At 45.3% G+C, this 14175-nt stretch overlaps 1 protein-coding gene across 2 annotated transcripts in view; it reads left to right on the top strand.

Moving 5' to 3' along the window:
- Window positions 1-3656, top strand: part of cdv3 (carnitine deficiency-associated gene expressed in ventricle 3) — a 30110-nt gene extending 26454 nt beyond the window's left edge. For both annotated transcript variants that reach the window (XM_067999964.1, XM_067999974.1), the window contains one exon: window positions 3461-3656. Coding sequence is in view for 1 of the 2 variants with exons in the window: in XM_067999974.1 (XP_067856075.1) it covers window positions 3461-3470 (10 nt within the window). In the remaining variant the exon portion in view is untranslated. The remainder of the gene's footprint in view (window positions 1-3460) is intronic.
- The last annotated feature ends 10519 nt before the right edge of the window (window positions 3657-14175 follow it).

Below are 14175 nucleotides of genomic sequence, written 5' to 3'. Positions count from 1 at the left end.
AAGCAAACTGCCTCAAAGTAGGATGAAAATAAGGTTAACAGTCTTGGATTAAAAATTTGTAGATCAGGTGGAAATATTTGTGCTAATATTTGGTGGATGTGTGTACTAACAAAATAGCTACTGTGTAAATATCTGATGTATATAAAATATATAATTATGCTGCATGTTTCACATCTGACCAAAGCTGGTTATTGCTGTATGATGTAAATGCAGAATCATTGGGGGCACTTTTAATTTGAGCCACCTGGGCGTCCTAAGTTTTCATTTATATTGTGGAACTGTGAACAGAATTAAATTACTAAGCACTTGGAGAAACATGAATTAATTTAGGTCACTCCAGTGATTTATAAAAGGCAGGTTGTGTTATAGAATTCTTTGAAGAAAGAATAAAGAGGATAGATAAAAGAAATGCAATAGATCTGGTTTATGTGGATTTTCAAAAAAACATTGAGGTATTCGAATTCTTATAGGAAAGGTAACAGTATGTGGAATGATGGAGAATGAGGCCACGTGGATAGAGATGGTTGAACAGCATACACAAATAGTTGGGGTAAAGGGAAATTTCCTGGACTGGAAAGATGTTGCAAGTGATGTTGCACAGGAGTCTGTGTTGTGGCAGCTCTGTAAATATGTACATAAAAGATCTGAACTTAGCAATTGAATGAACCATATTGAAGTTTGTTGATTATCATATGGCAAATTGTGATGTGGATTGTAATAGACTGTAGGAGGACACAGACAGGAGGAGTAGGACGGGCTGATCGTGATGTGGATTGTAATAGATTGTAGGAGGACACAGACAGGCGGCAGATGACGGGCTGATAGGCGGCAGATGACGGGCTGATAGGCGGCAGATGACGGGCTGATAGGCGGCAGATGACGGGCTGATAGGCGGCAGATGCAGTTCAATGCAGAAAAATGGAAGTGAGACGAGGCAAAGGAAACACAAATTGTAAAATTTTAAATGGAATAGAAGCACAGAGGTGCCTTGCTGTGTGGATACACAGGTCATGAAAGGTGGCAGTGCAAGTAGTTAAAGCCATAAAAAGGGCAAACTGGATCCTTGGTTTAGTATTGGATTCCTAGAATCCAGAAGCACGGAGGTAATGTTGAACTTGTACAAGGCCTTAGGTAGATTCAGGCACCGACTACAACACCACAAGATCGGTATATGCATAGTTGCTACAAAGTCTCATTTGAAACTTGAACACGTTGGTTGTGAACGTTCCCTAATCTAGAGGGCAGATCTGAACAGGCCAGAAATGTGAACGTTGGATTTTCTTTTTATGGAGGGCTGAAAGCTCAGCCTGCCGTTAGCCAGACTGAAATGGCATTCAAATGTGAGGTGGTGCATTTTGGTAGAAAGAATAAGGAGGCCACGTACACCTTGGAATACGAGAGTCTGAATGGGGTGGAGGAGCAAAGGGATCTGGGGGTACAGATACACAAATCACTAAAAGCAGCAACTTGATAAGGCTAATAAGGTTAATAAGGCCATAAACCAAGCACTGGAGTTCATTTCTAGAGGGATAAAATTGAAAAGCAGAGAAGTTATGTTAAACTTGTATAGAACCTTGGTTAGACCACACTTGGAGTATTGTGAACAGTTCAGGTCTCCATATTATAAAAGGAATATAAAGACACTGGAGAAGGTGAAAAAAAGATTCACAAGGATGATACCAGAACTGAGAGGTTCTACCCATCAGGAAATATTGAACAGGCTGCGGCTCTTTTCTCTAGAAAAGAAATGGTTGAGGGACGACCTGATCGAGGTCTTTAAGATTATGAAAGGGTTTGATAGGGTGGATGTAGAGAAGATGTTTCCACTTGTGGGGGAGACCAGAACTAGGGGCCATAAATATAAGACAGTCACTAATAAATCCAATAGGGAATTCAGGAGAAACTTTACCCAGAGAGTGGTGAGAATGTGGAACTCACTTTAACAAGGAGCAGTTGAGGTGAATAGACTAGATGACTTTAAGGGGAAGCTAGATAAACACATGGAGAAAGGAATAGAAGGATATATTGATGGGGTTAGATGGAGGGTGGGAGGAGGCTCGTGTGGAGCATAAACACCAGCATGGATCAGTTGGGCTGAATGGCCTGTTATGTTGTAAGTGCAATGTAACTTGACAGCAGGCAGTGCTGATTGCGGCCATTTATATTAGCTACCGGTAGAGTTTTGCCTCCAAAGGCCTCCTTTATATTAAATGCCGCCTTCCATAGCAAATCGGGAATACTACACTCCACCAACTAGTGTGCAAACTTCTGCTCAGAGAAGGGGATTGGCTTCACACTAATGCTAAACCTGTGGAGATGTTGGATTTGTAAACCTGCTGCCTGCTGTCAAGACCTGAACTGGCTGCAGCAAAGCCGAGTGAGACTCCCTTTACCAGGGAGTCTCAGTCCTCTTCACTCTGGTCAGCTTGGGTTCTCAGCCTGGATTCAAACTGTTTTTACACTAACTTCAAAGCTTCGCACGGATGCTGCACCTACTGTGTGAATGCACCTTGATGTATGATTGATAAAAAGGGGAAACCAATTCTTTGACTCTGCAAGTCATCTGTGTATAAAACGTAATGTTCCCTAAGTCTACAACTTGTGTAGCTTCTGATGTCTGTGTGTAACGTGTTGGGTTGTGAGGGGTGGAGAAAGGAACACAATGTCCTGAGAGGGTAAAAACTGTCGACACTTAAGACGAGATGCAGATGAGATGCTTTACGATGTCTTGTTGCAAAGTATTTGAGGACTGGTTCAAACCATTAAATAAATTGCCCTAACTTTCCTGGTAGCTTGTAACACTGAACTCACTTGGAACATGATGGCTTCATAGATAGTACTCTGAGCTGGAATGAACGCCAAAAGCCACTTTGGACTTTTTTCGGGCAGATGATATTCAAAAGTACTAACTAAAAACGGGCTGGGGGAGTATTCTGACCAAGCAACTCTTTTTTTTAAATACATTATGATAGCACAAAAGCCGACCAGTCAGGACTAACAAAGCAGTGGTATAGAAACCCTGATCTTTACATTGGAATTTGATATCTAAGCTGTTTGCCCTCAACAACAGCAGCACATTGAGGAGCCAGTGAACAATCACATGGTTTAAGTGGACAGATTGATAATAGAGAAGTAATGTTTGCACAAATCGTGTTTATATTTAAACATATACTGATCAAATTACAATTGTCACTATTTGTATTTTTAAACCCAGCCATTATAATTGAGATTTTCTCCTCTGATCCTTTCCATGCAGCATTTGATTGTATTTTCGGATTATGTGCAACCAACTATTCTTCTTCTGTTGGTTTTAATGTGTTTTGGTTTCCCCTGTGTGCGTTCATTTTTTTATCATGTAATCTCCTTGTTACATCTTTTCACTCAATGATTTGCTTTTATAATGACTGCGGAAGTCAGTGTATGTTCCATTTCTGTCACTGCTGTTTCCATTTATTTGCAGGTACTGTTAGGTACTATGGAAGGTGCATCCGGCCAGTGTGATCCAACATTCCTCAGTCCCACATCCGATGAGGGTAGAATGAAACTGCTACCATATTGTACGAGTAGTGAGAGCACTTAATGCATTCACACATTGAATTGTAACTATTTCACATGCAGTATAAATCATTAATAAAGTTCTATAATAATTACACTTCCATAGTCTAGTTTTCCGTGTGATCATTTTCTGGAGACTTGACTCTCATTTCTATGGCAAAGTAAAGTGGTTAGTGGAGAGTTAGTTCAGCAGAGGTGGAAGGATAGCTCAGTCCTGAGGACAGAGAGTTCATGAATGAGGAGAGATAATTCTGGAGAAGTATGGGATAAGTTAGAATGGGAGTGGCATAGCTCAGTAATGGGGAGGGGAATAGTTCAGTGACATGAAGGTGTGTAGTTAAGTAATGAGGGGGACAGTTCTGTTCAGTCATGGAGCTATTAAGAACATAAGAAATTGGAGCAGGAGTAGGCCAATCGGCCCCTCGAGCCTGCTCCGCCATTCAATAAGATCATGGCTGATCTGATCCCAACCACAAGGACGGACTAAATCTGAGTAGGCAAGGTGTTAATGTACTGTCAAAATGGTTAAATAGGGAAGTGATGAGATTAAACTAGTTCAGTAATGGGGAGTTGGATTGTTTGATAGTGGAAAGGTACAGCCGTGGGATGGGGATACTTCCGTAAGGAAGATAGCAGGAAGACAGTTCATTTCTGGTGAGGACCTTGGTGGAAGGAGTGCAGAGAGGAATGTTGCATTGATTGGGAGGGGGATGTTACACAATAGAGGGGCAGTTCCAGTAACAGGGAGGGAGGTAGTTCGGTAAGGGAAAAGGCTGTAGTTCAGTAATGGAGAGAGCAGTATTCAGTAACGGGGATATTTGAGTATTAGAGAGGGGAATAGTTCAGTAATTGTAATTGAACAATAGGAGGCCTTTAAAGAGATGGTTTGGGTACAGTCTAAATACATTCCCACGAGGGAGAAAGGTAGGGCAACCAAAACCAGAGCTCCCTGAATGACAAAAGAGATAGAGAGTAAGATGAAGCAGAAAAAAGGGGCATATGACAGATGTCCGGTTGATAACACAAGTGAGAACCAGGCTGAACATAGAAAGTTCAGAGGGGAGGCAAGAAAGGAAATAAGAGGGGCAAAAAGAGAATATGAGAATAGACTGGCGGCTAACATAAAATGGAATCCAAAAGTCTTCTATTGGCATGTAAACAGTAAATGGGTAGTAAGGGGGGGTGGGGCTGATTAGGGGCCAAAAAGGAGATCTACGCTTGGAGGCAGAGGGGATGGCTGAGGTACTAAATGAGTACTTTGCATCCGCCTTGACCAAGGAAGAAGATGCTGCCAAAGTCACCATAGAAGAGGAGGTAGTTGAGATACTGGATGGGCTAAAAATTGATAGAGCAGGTACTTGAAAGGCTAGCTCTACTTAAAGTAGATAAATCACCCAGCCCAGAAGGGATGAATCCTAGGTTGCTGAGGGAAGTAAGGGTGGAAATTGCGGAGGTGCTGGCCATAATTTTACAAACATCCTTAGACACAGGGGTGGTGCCAAACACCCTTGTCCAGAAAAGGGTGTAAGGATAAACCCAGCAACTACAGGCCAGTCAGTTTAACCTCGGTGCGAGGGAAACTTTCAGAAACGATAATCCGGGACAAAATTAACAGTCACTTGGACATTAATAGGATCATAGATATGGAAGGAGGCCATTCGGCCCATCCCCGGAATCATTCGAGTAAATCTTTTCTGCACCCTCTCTAAGGCCTTCACATCTTCCTAAAGTACGGTGCCCAGAACTGGACACAATACTCCAGTTACCGTTGTTTTATAAAGGTTCATCATGACTTCCATACTCTATGCCTCTATTTATAAAGCCCAGGATCCTGTATGCTTTTTTAACCGCTTTCTCAACCTGCCCTGCCACCTTCAATGATTTGTGGACATATACCCCCAGATCTCTCTGTTCCTGTGCCCCTTTTAGGATTGCACCCTTTAGTTTATATTGCCTCTCCTCGTTCTTCCTACCGACATGTATCACTTCGCATTTTTCTGCCTTAAATTTCATCTGCTACGTCTCTGCCCATGCCACTAACCTGTCTATATCCTCTTGAAGTCTATCACTATCCTTCTCACTGTTCACTACCCTTCCAAGTTTTGTGTCATCTGCAAATTTTGAAATTGTGCCCTGTACTCCCAAGTCCAAACCATTAATATATATCAAGAAAAGCAGTGGTCCCAGCACCGACTTGGCTGATATCTTTTGCCAATGTTATGAGTGAGTTGAGCAGATAGCACATTCCCCAGGAGAACATTGAGAATCTGCACTAATAAAGTCGGGATCCAGTGAAAGGGATCCCTCGCCTGATTTCTCAGAACCTCAACTGGAAGTTCTGCACAGGTGGGATCGATCCTGGCGGCTGGAAAAAAAAACCCTTATATCTCGTAAAGTTGGAAAATTCCTTTTAAGTAGAGAGACTGCAACCACCTCTTAAGATACTGAATTAGAAATTCACTTCCCTTTCACTCTGGGACCTGACTTTGTTGGGCTGCAAATCTCGTCTCTTAAGATCCTTCATGAAATGAGGTTGGAAGGTCTCAGTCCCCAACAGGCAAAGGTCCGGAGCACAAAACAGCTCATGAACAAAAGCAAGAAAGGCCGTGCCCTTTTACCTGTCTGCACACAAACCTACCAAACACATAAAGAACTTGCGATTCCAATAGCACCTTTCATGACCTCAGGACATCCCAACGCCATTTAAAGCCAATGAAGTACTTTTGAAGTGTGGTCACTTTTATAATGTGATATAAAGAGCAGGCGAAACAAACAAAAAAGCATTGTGCAAGGTGTATGGCATGAAGTGGAACTTTCACATAGCATCGAGTGAGCCCCCAACTGGGCCTGTGAGGTACACACTGCCATACTGACTTATCCCAACACATCATTTGCATTAAAGCAAAGTGCATCCATAGTTGGGGCAGATTGTCAGCCCTATCGGGATGGGAATTGATCGTTACAGGGAGAGGCTGGAGGTGTTGGGCCGATTGCCACTGGCTGAGGGGATTTGATAGAGGTTTTTAAAATGATGACGTTTTGATCGGGTGACTAGGGACAGTCTATTTTCTCGAGGTGGGGAGTTAGTGATGGGGAATCATCAATTTAAGATTGTGAATAAATAAAACAATGAGAGAGATTAGGTGAAATTCCTTTGCTCAGAGGGTTATTGGAGCATGGAATGCTTTGGCACCAAGTGTTTGAGGCAGAGACCATTGCATCTTTTACAGTAAAGTTGAGTAAGTATTCGAAGCAGTGCCAGATACAAGGCCACAGAGCTGTCACATTATTACTCCAGATATTTTCTTGGGTTAAGGAGAATTACATAGAACTTACAGCACAGAAACAGGCCATTCTGCCCAACTGGTCTATGCCGGAGTTTATGCTCCACACGAGCCTCCTCCCTTCTCCTCTTCATCTATCCTTTTCTGCATATTCTTCTATTCCTTATATCACTTCCCACTCCCATCAATAGACATCACATCCCTTACTGTTCAGAGCGTGCCTTAACATCTGGGTGATCAGTAGACATCACATCCCTTACTGTTCAGAGCGTGCCTTAACATCTGGGTGATCAGTAGACATCACATCCCTTACTGTTCAGAGCGTGCCTTAACATCTGGGTGATCAATAGACATCACATCCCTTACTGTTCAGAGCGTGCCTTAACATCTGGGTGATCAGTAGACATCACATCCCTTACTGTTCAGAGCGTGCCTTAACATCTGGGTGATCAGTAGTGAGACTCAGGGATCAGAACAGAGGATTCTTACTTTGTGCTCTGGTAGGCAGACTGAATATACTCGTATCAGTCCGAAACTCAGACTCTAAACTAACAAATGATTTATTTAAATGAAACAGTTTACAGTAAAAGGTGAATCAGGTGATCACTAGCTTCCTTGTTACATAAAATATTAGAGATGCCACTTTATTACACAGATTTTAAAACAGTTCACTTCTTACACTCTAAAACAGGCCGCAGCCTCCAAACTGACCGAGCTGCTTTCCTGCTCAGCACAATCTAAAATCATAAGTCTACAAATTTGACGTGCAGGAAGAGCATGCACATTTCCAGCCAGATGTGCGCCGCCCGCCATATTGGTTAAGGTGGATGCACTGGCATCAGGAGCACACGTCTGGATTATTAAAAGGGCAGAATATTTTATTTAAATTAGGGTCCTGGGTCATTTTCGAATGTCCCAGCACCTCACTCACCACTTGCTGAACACAGCAGGAAGGCTCTTCACCAGCGATATGTAAAGGGTGCATGCAATACTTACAGGTTAAGATCTGGACATTCTTTGGTGTGTTTTATCACTCCTGCAAGTTGACTTTGTCGACGCAGAGCAAGATTTTGTTGGTGTTGCACTTTTATTGACGCACAGATAGTTTGGCCGCAGTCATGGTGGTCTCATAGAGCTGCTTTTGGGGCTGGAGGAGGAGGGGGAGCAACAAGGAAGACACCAGAGAGCAGGAGGAGGAGGCGGGCACTGGACACGAGGCCATATCCACAGTGGGTATTCAGGGAGAATTTGTCCTCGGCTTTACTCAAGAGCAACGTCTCAGGTACCTTCACTTCACTAAGGAGGCTGTCACCGAGCTATGTCACCTGCTCGTTCCACAACAGGAGACTCAAACCAGGGCATCGGACGGCACTGCCTGTGGCCGTCAAGGTCACCCTGATTCTTTTATACCAAGGGCTGCTTTCAGGTGACATCAGCAACATCTTCCAATTGACAGTGCACCGATGTATCAGGGAGGTCACTGAGGCTCTGTACACCAGGAGAAACACTTACATCTCATTCCCTATTGACAGAGAGAAGCAGCACGAGAGAGCACTAGGGTTTGCACACATGGCAGGCTTCCCCAAGGTGCAAAGTACCATAGATGCACACACATTGCCTTCCATGCTTCCTATCACCAATCTGGCATCTTTATCAAGGTGTGGTAGTCTGGTGTCTGATCTCATCAGCCATCCCAGGTCAATATCGGGGTTTACAGCCAATGGAGATTTATACTCCCATCAGTCTGGGATAGATTTGCATCCAGTTACCAACGTGAAAGGCCAGGGTCTGATGTACCAAACCTCCCGCCCACCCCGCCACGCCCCCCCGCCCCTGCTCTCCATTAATCAGGTTTATTCTGCCATAAAAGCATTTTAAATGAAAGAAATGGTTCCGTTGATAATGCGCGCGATGCGCCGCCCAGAGTGGCAAAAAGCCCGGGGGTGCCTGAAGGTCCCCGTCCAGCACAGAGTTCGCTGACCTCAGCTGAGGTGTTAAGTGCTGCCCTCTGCTTCTCCTGAGTGACAGGAAGGTTAAAATCTGCCTGGGTGCCTGCTTCTGATCGCCACCAGGTGGCGCCTGTTGGGCAAGGTGTGCGTGGACATCAGGATGAGGCTCGGCTCTGATGCCTCTCATGGTCCAATAGCCTGCTTGCACTCACTTTTATGGTTGACACATGAGGAATAGCCACATGAATGGCTACGTTTTTTACGCAGCGAGTTGTCGTGATCTGGAATGCGCTGCCTGAAAGGGCGGTGGAAGCAGATTCAATAATAACTTTCAAAAGGGAATTGGATAAATACTTGAAAAGGAAAAATTTACGGAGGAAAGAGCAGGGGGAGTGGGACTAATTGGATAGCTCTTTCAAAGAGCCGGCACAGGCACGATGGGCTGAATGGCCTCCTTCTGTCTATGATACTATGATACAATGTAAGGGATTCCACTCCCTCAATGTGCAGCTGATTTGTGACCACAGGCAGCACATCATTGCAGGTCTGAGCCTGTCATGATTCATTCATTCTGCACCAGTTCTCTGTACCGTCTTTATTCCACCCAGGCTGGCAAGTTACAGGTTGGCATATGGGCGATCCCCTCTGGGCATGGCTCATGACTCCTGGCAGGAACCTGCACACTGCTGCAGAGTGGACCTATAATGAGAGCCTCGCTGCCACCAGAAACATCATTGAGCAAATAATCGGGGTCCTCAAGTAATGCCTCCCTGCCTCAATCCTTCTGGAGGAGCTTTGCAATACATCCCTGAGTGGCTATCCAGATTTGTCGTTGACTGCTGCATGCTTGACAACTTCCCATCATGAGGGACCAGCCCTTACCACCACCTGGGCAGCAACAAGTGCAGTAAGAGGAGCAGGAACGGGGGGGGGGAGAGGCATCGACCACCAGTGCCCCTCCCTGTCGGAGCTCTCGGACAGCAGCTCATCGAAGAATGTTTCACCCAAAACCATCCCTCCCGGCCCCAATGCACCAACAGTCCCCCAATCCTTATCACCACCATCCCATCTCCCACCATCCCATTACCCTCCTTCAGTCCAGACTTATGGGCCATGCCCTCACTTCACTACAAATATTAACACCAAATCCAGAACAAAAAACACATTTATCAAACAAATATTCTTTGACAAATATGTCAGCATTGACAAACAAAATCACAATTCACTCTTGTGCGCCTTTCCCTCTCCCAGAGCTCCTACAAAGTGTTTTCCCAATGGCTACAACCTGGGAGGTGGGAGGGGGCTGAGCTTCCAGTGAGGACACTCCAGATGGCCGTGGTGGGCGACCTCGAGCAGCTCCTGGGCCAAATGGCCTCCTTCTGTGCTTTAAACAGATGGTTCTATTTGCCAAAGGCTTTAAATATTGTTCAAAGTGATGACATGATCATTGTACAGAATGCTTACAACTCAAACTCAACACCACAACTAATGCACCCATACGGAACAGGTTGAGAAGGAGAGAGATTACAGCCGTGAGACTAAGAAATCGAAGGAAACCAGGCAGCCCAGGGTTCAGCAACTTCAATCAACACCACAACCAGCATCAAATAGCACCGGCAAGACATTGGCACAAACCTCTTGCCAATAGGTTTAACAAAGCACAACCTGCTAAGTTATTATTAATGGTTATCATTGTATATGTGTAATTGTTATTATTAATGGTTATCATTGTATACGTGTACTTGTTGTTAATAATGGTTATCATTGTATACGTGTACTTGTTGTTAATAATGGTTATCATTGTATACGTGTACTTGTTGTTAATAATGGTTATCATTGTATACTCCCTTCCTAACAGCACTGTGGGAGAACCTTCACCACACGGACTGCAGTGGTTCAAGAAGGGGGCTCACCACCACCTTCTCAAGGGCAGATGGTGCAGTCTATAGCTGGGCCCTCTCGGCCCAGAGCTGCTCGAGGTTGTCCTCCAAGGCCTTCAGCTGCCTCCTCAGCTGAAGCTCAGCAGCCTTCACCTCCCCAGCTCCAACCAGTGGGGAAACACCTCATAGGAGCACCAGGATAGGGTAAGGTACATGGAAGACAGGCACTAAGGGAATACTCAAGGTGATTAGTTTCATTTTGTAGGAAGAATGCAATGATTGATAAATTTTGATTTGATTTTGCATTTGGTGTTGGTTTTTATGTCTGCGGTCAAGTGAAGGAAAAACCAGTAAGTGTCAGAAAGAGGATGATATAGTTATTGAAAGAGGAAAGGTAAGGATTGTGGGACTGCTGATGAATGGGAGGTGTAGTTGAGGTGAGTGGGGAGGTGAGTGGGGAGGTGTTGTTGAGGTGAGTGGGGAGGTGTCATTGAGGTGAGTGGGGAGGTGAGTGGGGAGGTGTTGTTGAGGTGAGTGGGGAGGTGAGTGGGGAGGTGTTGTTGAGGTGAGTGGGGAGGTGAGTGGGGAGGTGTTGTTGAGGTGAGTGGGGAGGTGTTGTTGAGGTGAGTGGGGAGGTGAGTGGGGAGGTGTTGTTGAGGTGAGTGGGGAGGTGTTGTTGAGGTGAGTGGGGAGGTGAGTGGGGAGGTGTTGTTGAGGTGAGTGGGGAGGTGAGTGGGGAGGTGTTGTTGAGGTGAGTGGGGAGGTGAGTGGGGAGGTGTTGTTGAGGTGAGTGGGGAGGTGAGTGGGGAGGTGAGTGGGGAGGTGAGTGGGGAGGAGTCATTGAGGTGAGTGGGGAGGTGTTGTTGAGGTGAGTGGGGAGGTGAGTGGGGAGGTGTTGAGGTGAGTGGGGAGGTGAGTGGGGAGGTGAGTGGGGAGGAGTCATTGAGGTGAGTGGGGAGGTGAGTGGGGAGGTGTTGTTGAGGTGAGTGGGGAGGTGAGTGGGGAGGTGTTGTTGAGGTGAGTGGGGAGATGTTGTTGAGGTGAGTGGGGAGGTGAGTGGGGAGGTGAGTGGGGAGGTGAGTGGGGAGGTGAGTGGGGAGGTGAGTGGGGAGGTGAATGGGGAGGTGAGTGGGGAGGTGAATGGGGAGGTGAGTGGGGAGGTGAGTGGGGAGGTGAGTGGGGAGGTGTTGTTGAGGTGAGTGGGGAGGTGAGTGGGGAGGTGTTGTTGAGGTGAGTGGGGAGGTGAGTGGGGAGGTGAGTGGGGAGGTGTTGTTGAGGTGAGTGGGGAGGTGAGTGGGGAGGTGTTGTTGAGGTGAGTGGGGAGGTGAGTGGGGAGGTGAGTGGGGAGGTGAATGGGGAGGTGAGTGGGGAGGTGAGTGGGGAGGTGAATGGGGAGGTGAGTGGGGAGGTGAGTGGGGAGGTGAATGGGGAGGTGAATGGGGAGGTGAGTGGGGAGGTGAATGGGGAGGTGAGTGGGGACACAACATGGCAAAGATTACTGGTAAGCCCAAAGATTGGGAAAACTTTAAAAACCAGCAAAGGATGACTAAAAGAATAATCAAGAGGGAGAAAATAAATTATGAGAGTAAATTAGCAAGAAATATAAAAACTGACAGTAGAAGCTTCTACAAGTATATAAAAAGGAAGAGGGTAGCTAAAGTAAACATTGGTCCCTTAGAGGATGAGACTGGGGAAATAATAATGGAAAACAAGGAAATGGCAGAGGAATTGAACAGATATTTTGTATCTGTCTTCACAGTAGAAATATAATATACCAATAATAGTAGAAAATCAAGGGGCAAAGGGGAGGGAGGAACTAAAAACAGTCGCTATCACTAGAGAAAAAGTACTAGGTAAACTAATGGGTCTAAAGGCTGACAAGTCCCCTGGACCTGATGGCTCGCATCCAATGATCTTAAAGGAAGTGGCTACAGAGATGGTGGATGCATTGGTTGTAATCTTCCAGAATTCACCAGATTCTGGAAAGGTCCCAGCGGATTGGAAAACCGCAAACGTAACATCCCTATTCAAGAAAGGAGGGAGACAGAAAGCAGGTAACTATAGACCCGTTAGCCTAACATCTGTCATTGGGAAAATGCTAGAATCCATTATTAAGGAAGTAGTCGCAGGACATTTGGAGACTCGTAATACAATCAAGGAGAGTCAACATGGTTTTATGAAGGAGAAATTGTGTCTGACAAATTTATTAGAGTTCTTTGAGGAAGTGACGGGCAGGGTGGACAAGGGGGAACCAATGGATGCAGTATATTTGGATTTCCGATAAGGTGCCACATAAAAGATTACTGCACAAGATAAGAGCTCATGGTGTTGGGGATAATATACTGGCATGGATAGAGGATTGGCTAATTAACAGAAAACAAAGAGTCAGGATAAAAGGGTCATTTTGAAAATGGCAATCTGTAACTAGTGGGGTGCCGCAGGGCTCAGTGCTGGGGCCTCAACTATTTACAATATATATCAATGACTTGGATGAAGGAACGGAGTGTCTTGTGGCCAAATTTGCTGATGATACAAAGATAGGTGGAAAAGCAAGTTGTGATGAGGACACAAAATGTCTGCAAAGGGATATTGACAGGTTAAGTGAATGGGCAAAAATTTGGCAGATTGAATATAATGTGGGAAAGTATGAAGTCATCCACTCTGGGAGGAAAAATAAAAAATATTATTTGAATGGAGAAATACTACAAAATACTGCGGTACAGAGGGATCTGGGTGTCCTCGTACATGAAACACAAAAAGTCAACATACTGATGCAGCAGGTAATCTGGAAGGCAAACGGAATATTGGCCTTTATTTCTAGGGGGATGGAGTATAAAAGCAGGGAAGTCATGCTACAACTGTACAGGGTGCTGCTGAGACCACACCTGGAGTAATGCGTACAGTTCTGGTGCCCTTATTTAAGGAAGGACATACTTGCATTGGAGGCAGTTCAGAGAAGGTTCACGAGGTTGATTCCGGGTATGGAGGGGTTGTCTTATGAGGAAAGATTGAACAGGTTGGATCTATACTCATTGGAGTTTAGAAGAATGAAACATACAAGATTCTGAGGGGACTCGATAGAGTAGATGCTGAGAGGATGTTACCCCTCATGGGGGAATCTAAAACTAGGGGGCATAGTCTCAGAATAAGGGGTCGCCCGTTTAAGACGGAAATGAGGAGGAATTTCTTCTCCCAGAGGGTCGTGAATCTTTGGAATTCTTTACCAAAAAAAGCTGTGGAGGCTGAATCATTGAATACATTCAAGGCTGAGTTAGACAAATTTTTGATCAGCAAGGGCGTCAAAGGATATGGGGAAAAGGTGGGAAAGTGGAGTTGAGGTAAAAATCAGATCAGCCATGATCTCATTGAATGGCGGAGCAGGCTCGAGGGGCCGAATCGCCTACTCCTGCTCCTATCTCTTATGGTCTTATGGGAGGTGAGTGGGGAGGTGCGGCTGCAGTGAGCTGGTCTCTCATGGCAGAAAGGGGGTGTCTTGGCTGCTACTCA

This window comes from Heptranchias perlo, chromosome 2 (genome assembly GCF_035084215.1).
Source record: "Heptranchias perlo isolate sHepPer1 chromosome 2, sHepPer1.hap1, whole genome shotgun sequence".
Taxonomy (NCBI): domain Eukaryota; kingdom Metazoa; phylum Chordata; class Chondrichthyes; order Hexanchiformes; family Hexanchidae; genus Heptranchias; species Heptranchias perlo.
The sequence above is the reverse complement of the archived record's forward strand: the minus strand, read 5'-3'. Positions and strand labels throughout refer to the sequence as shown.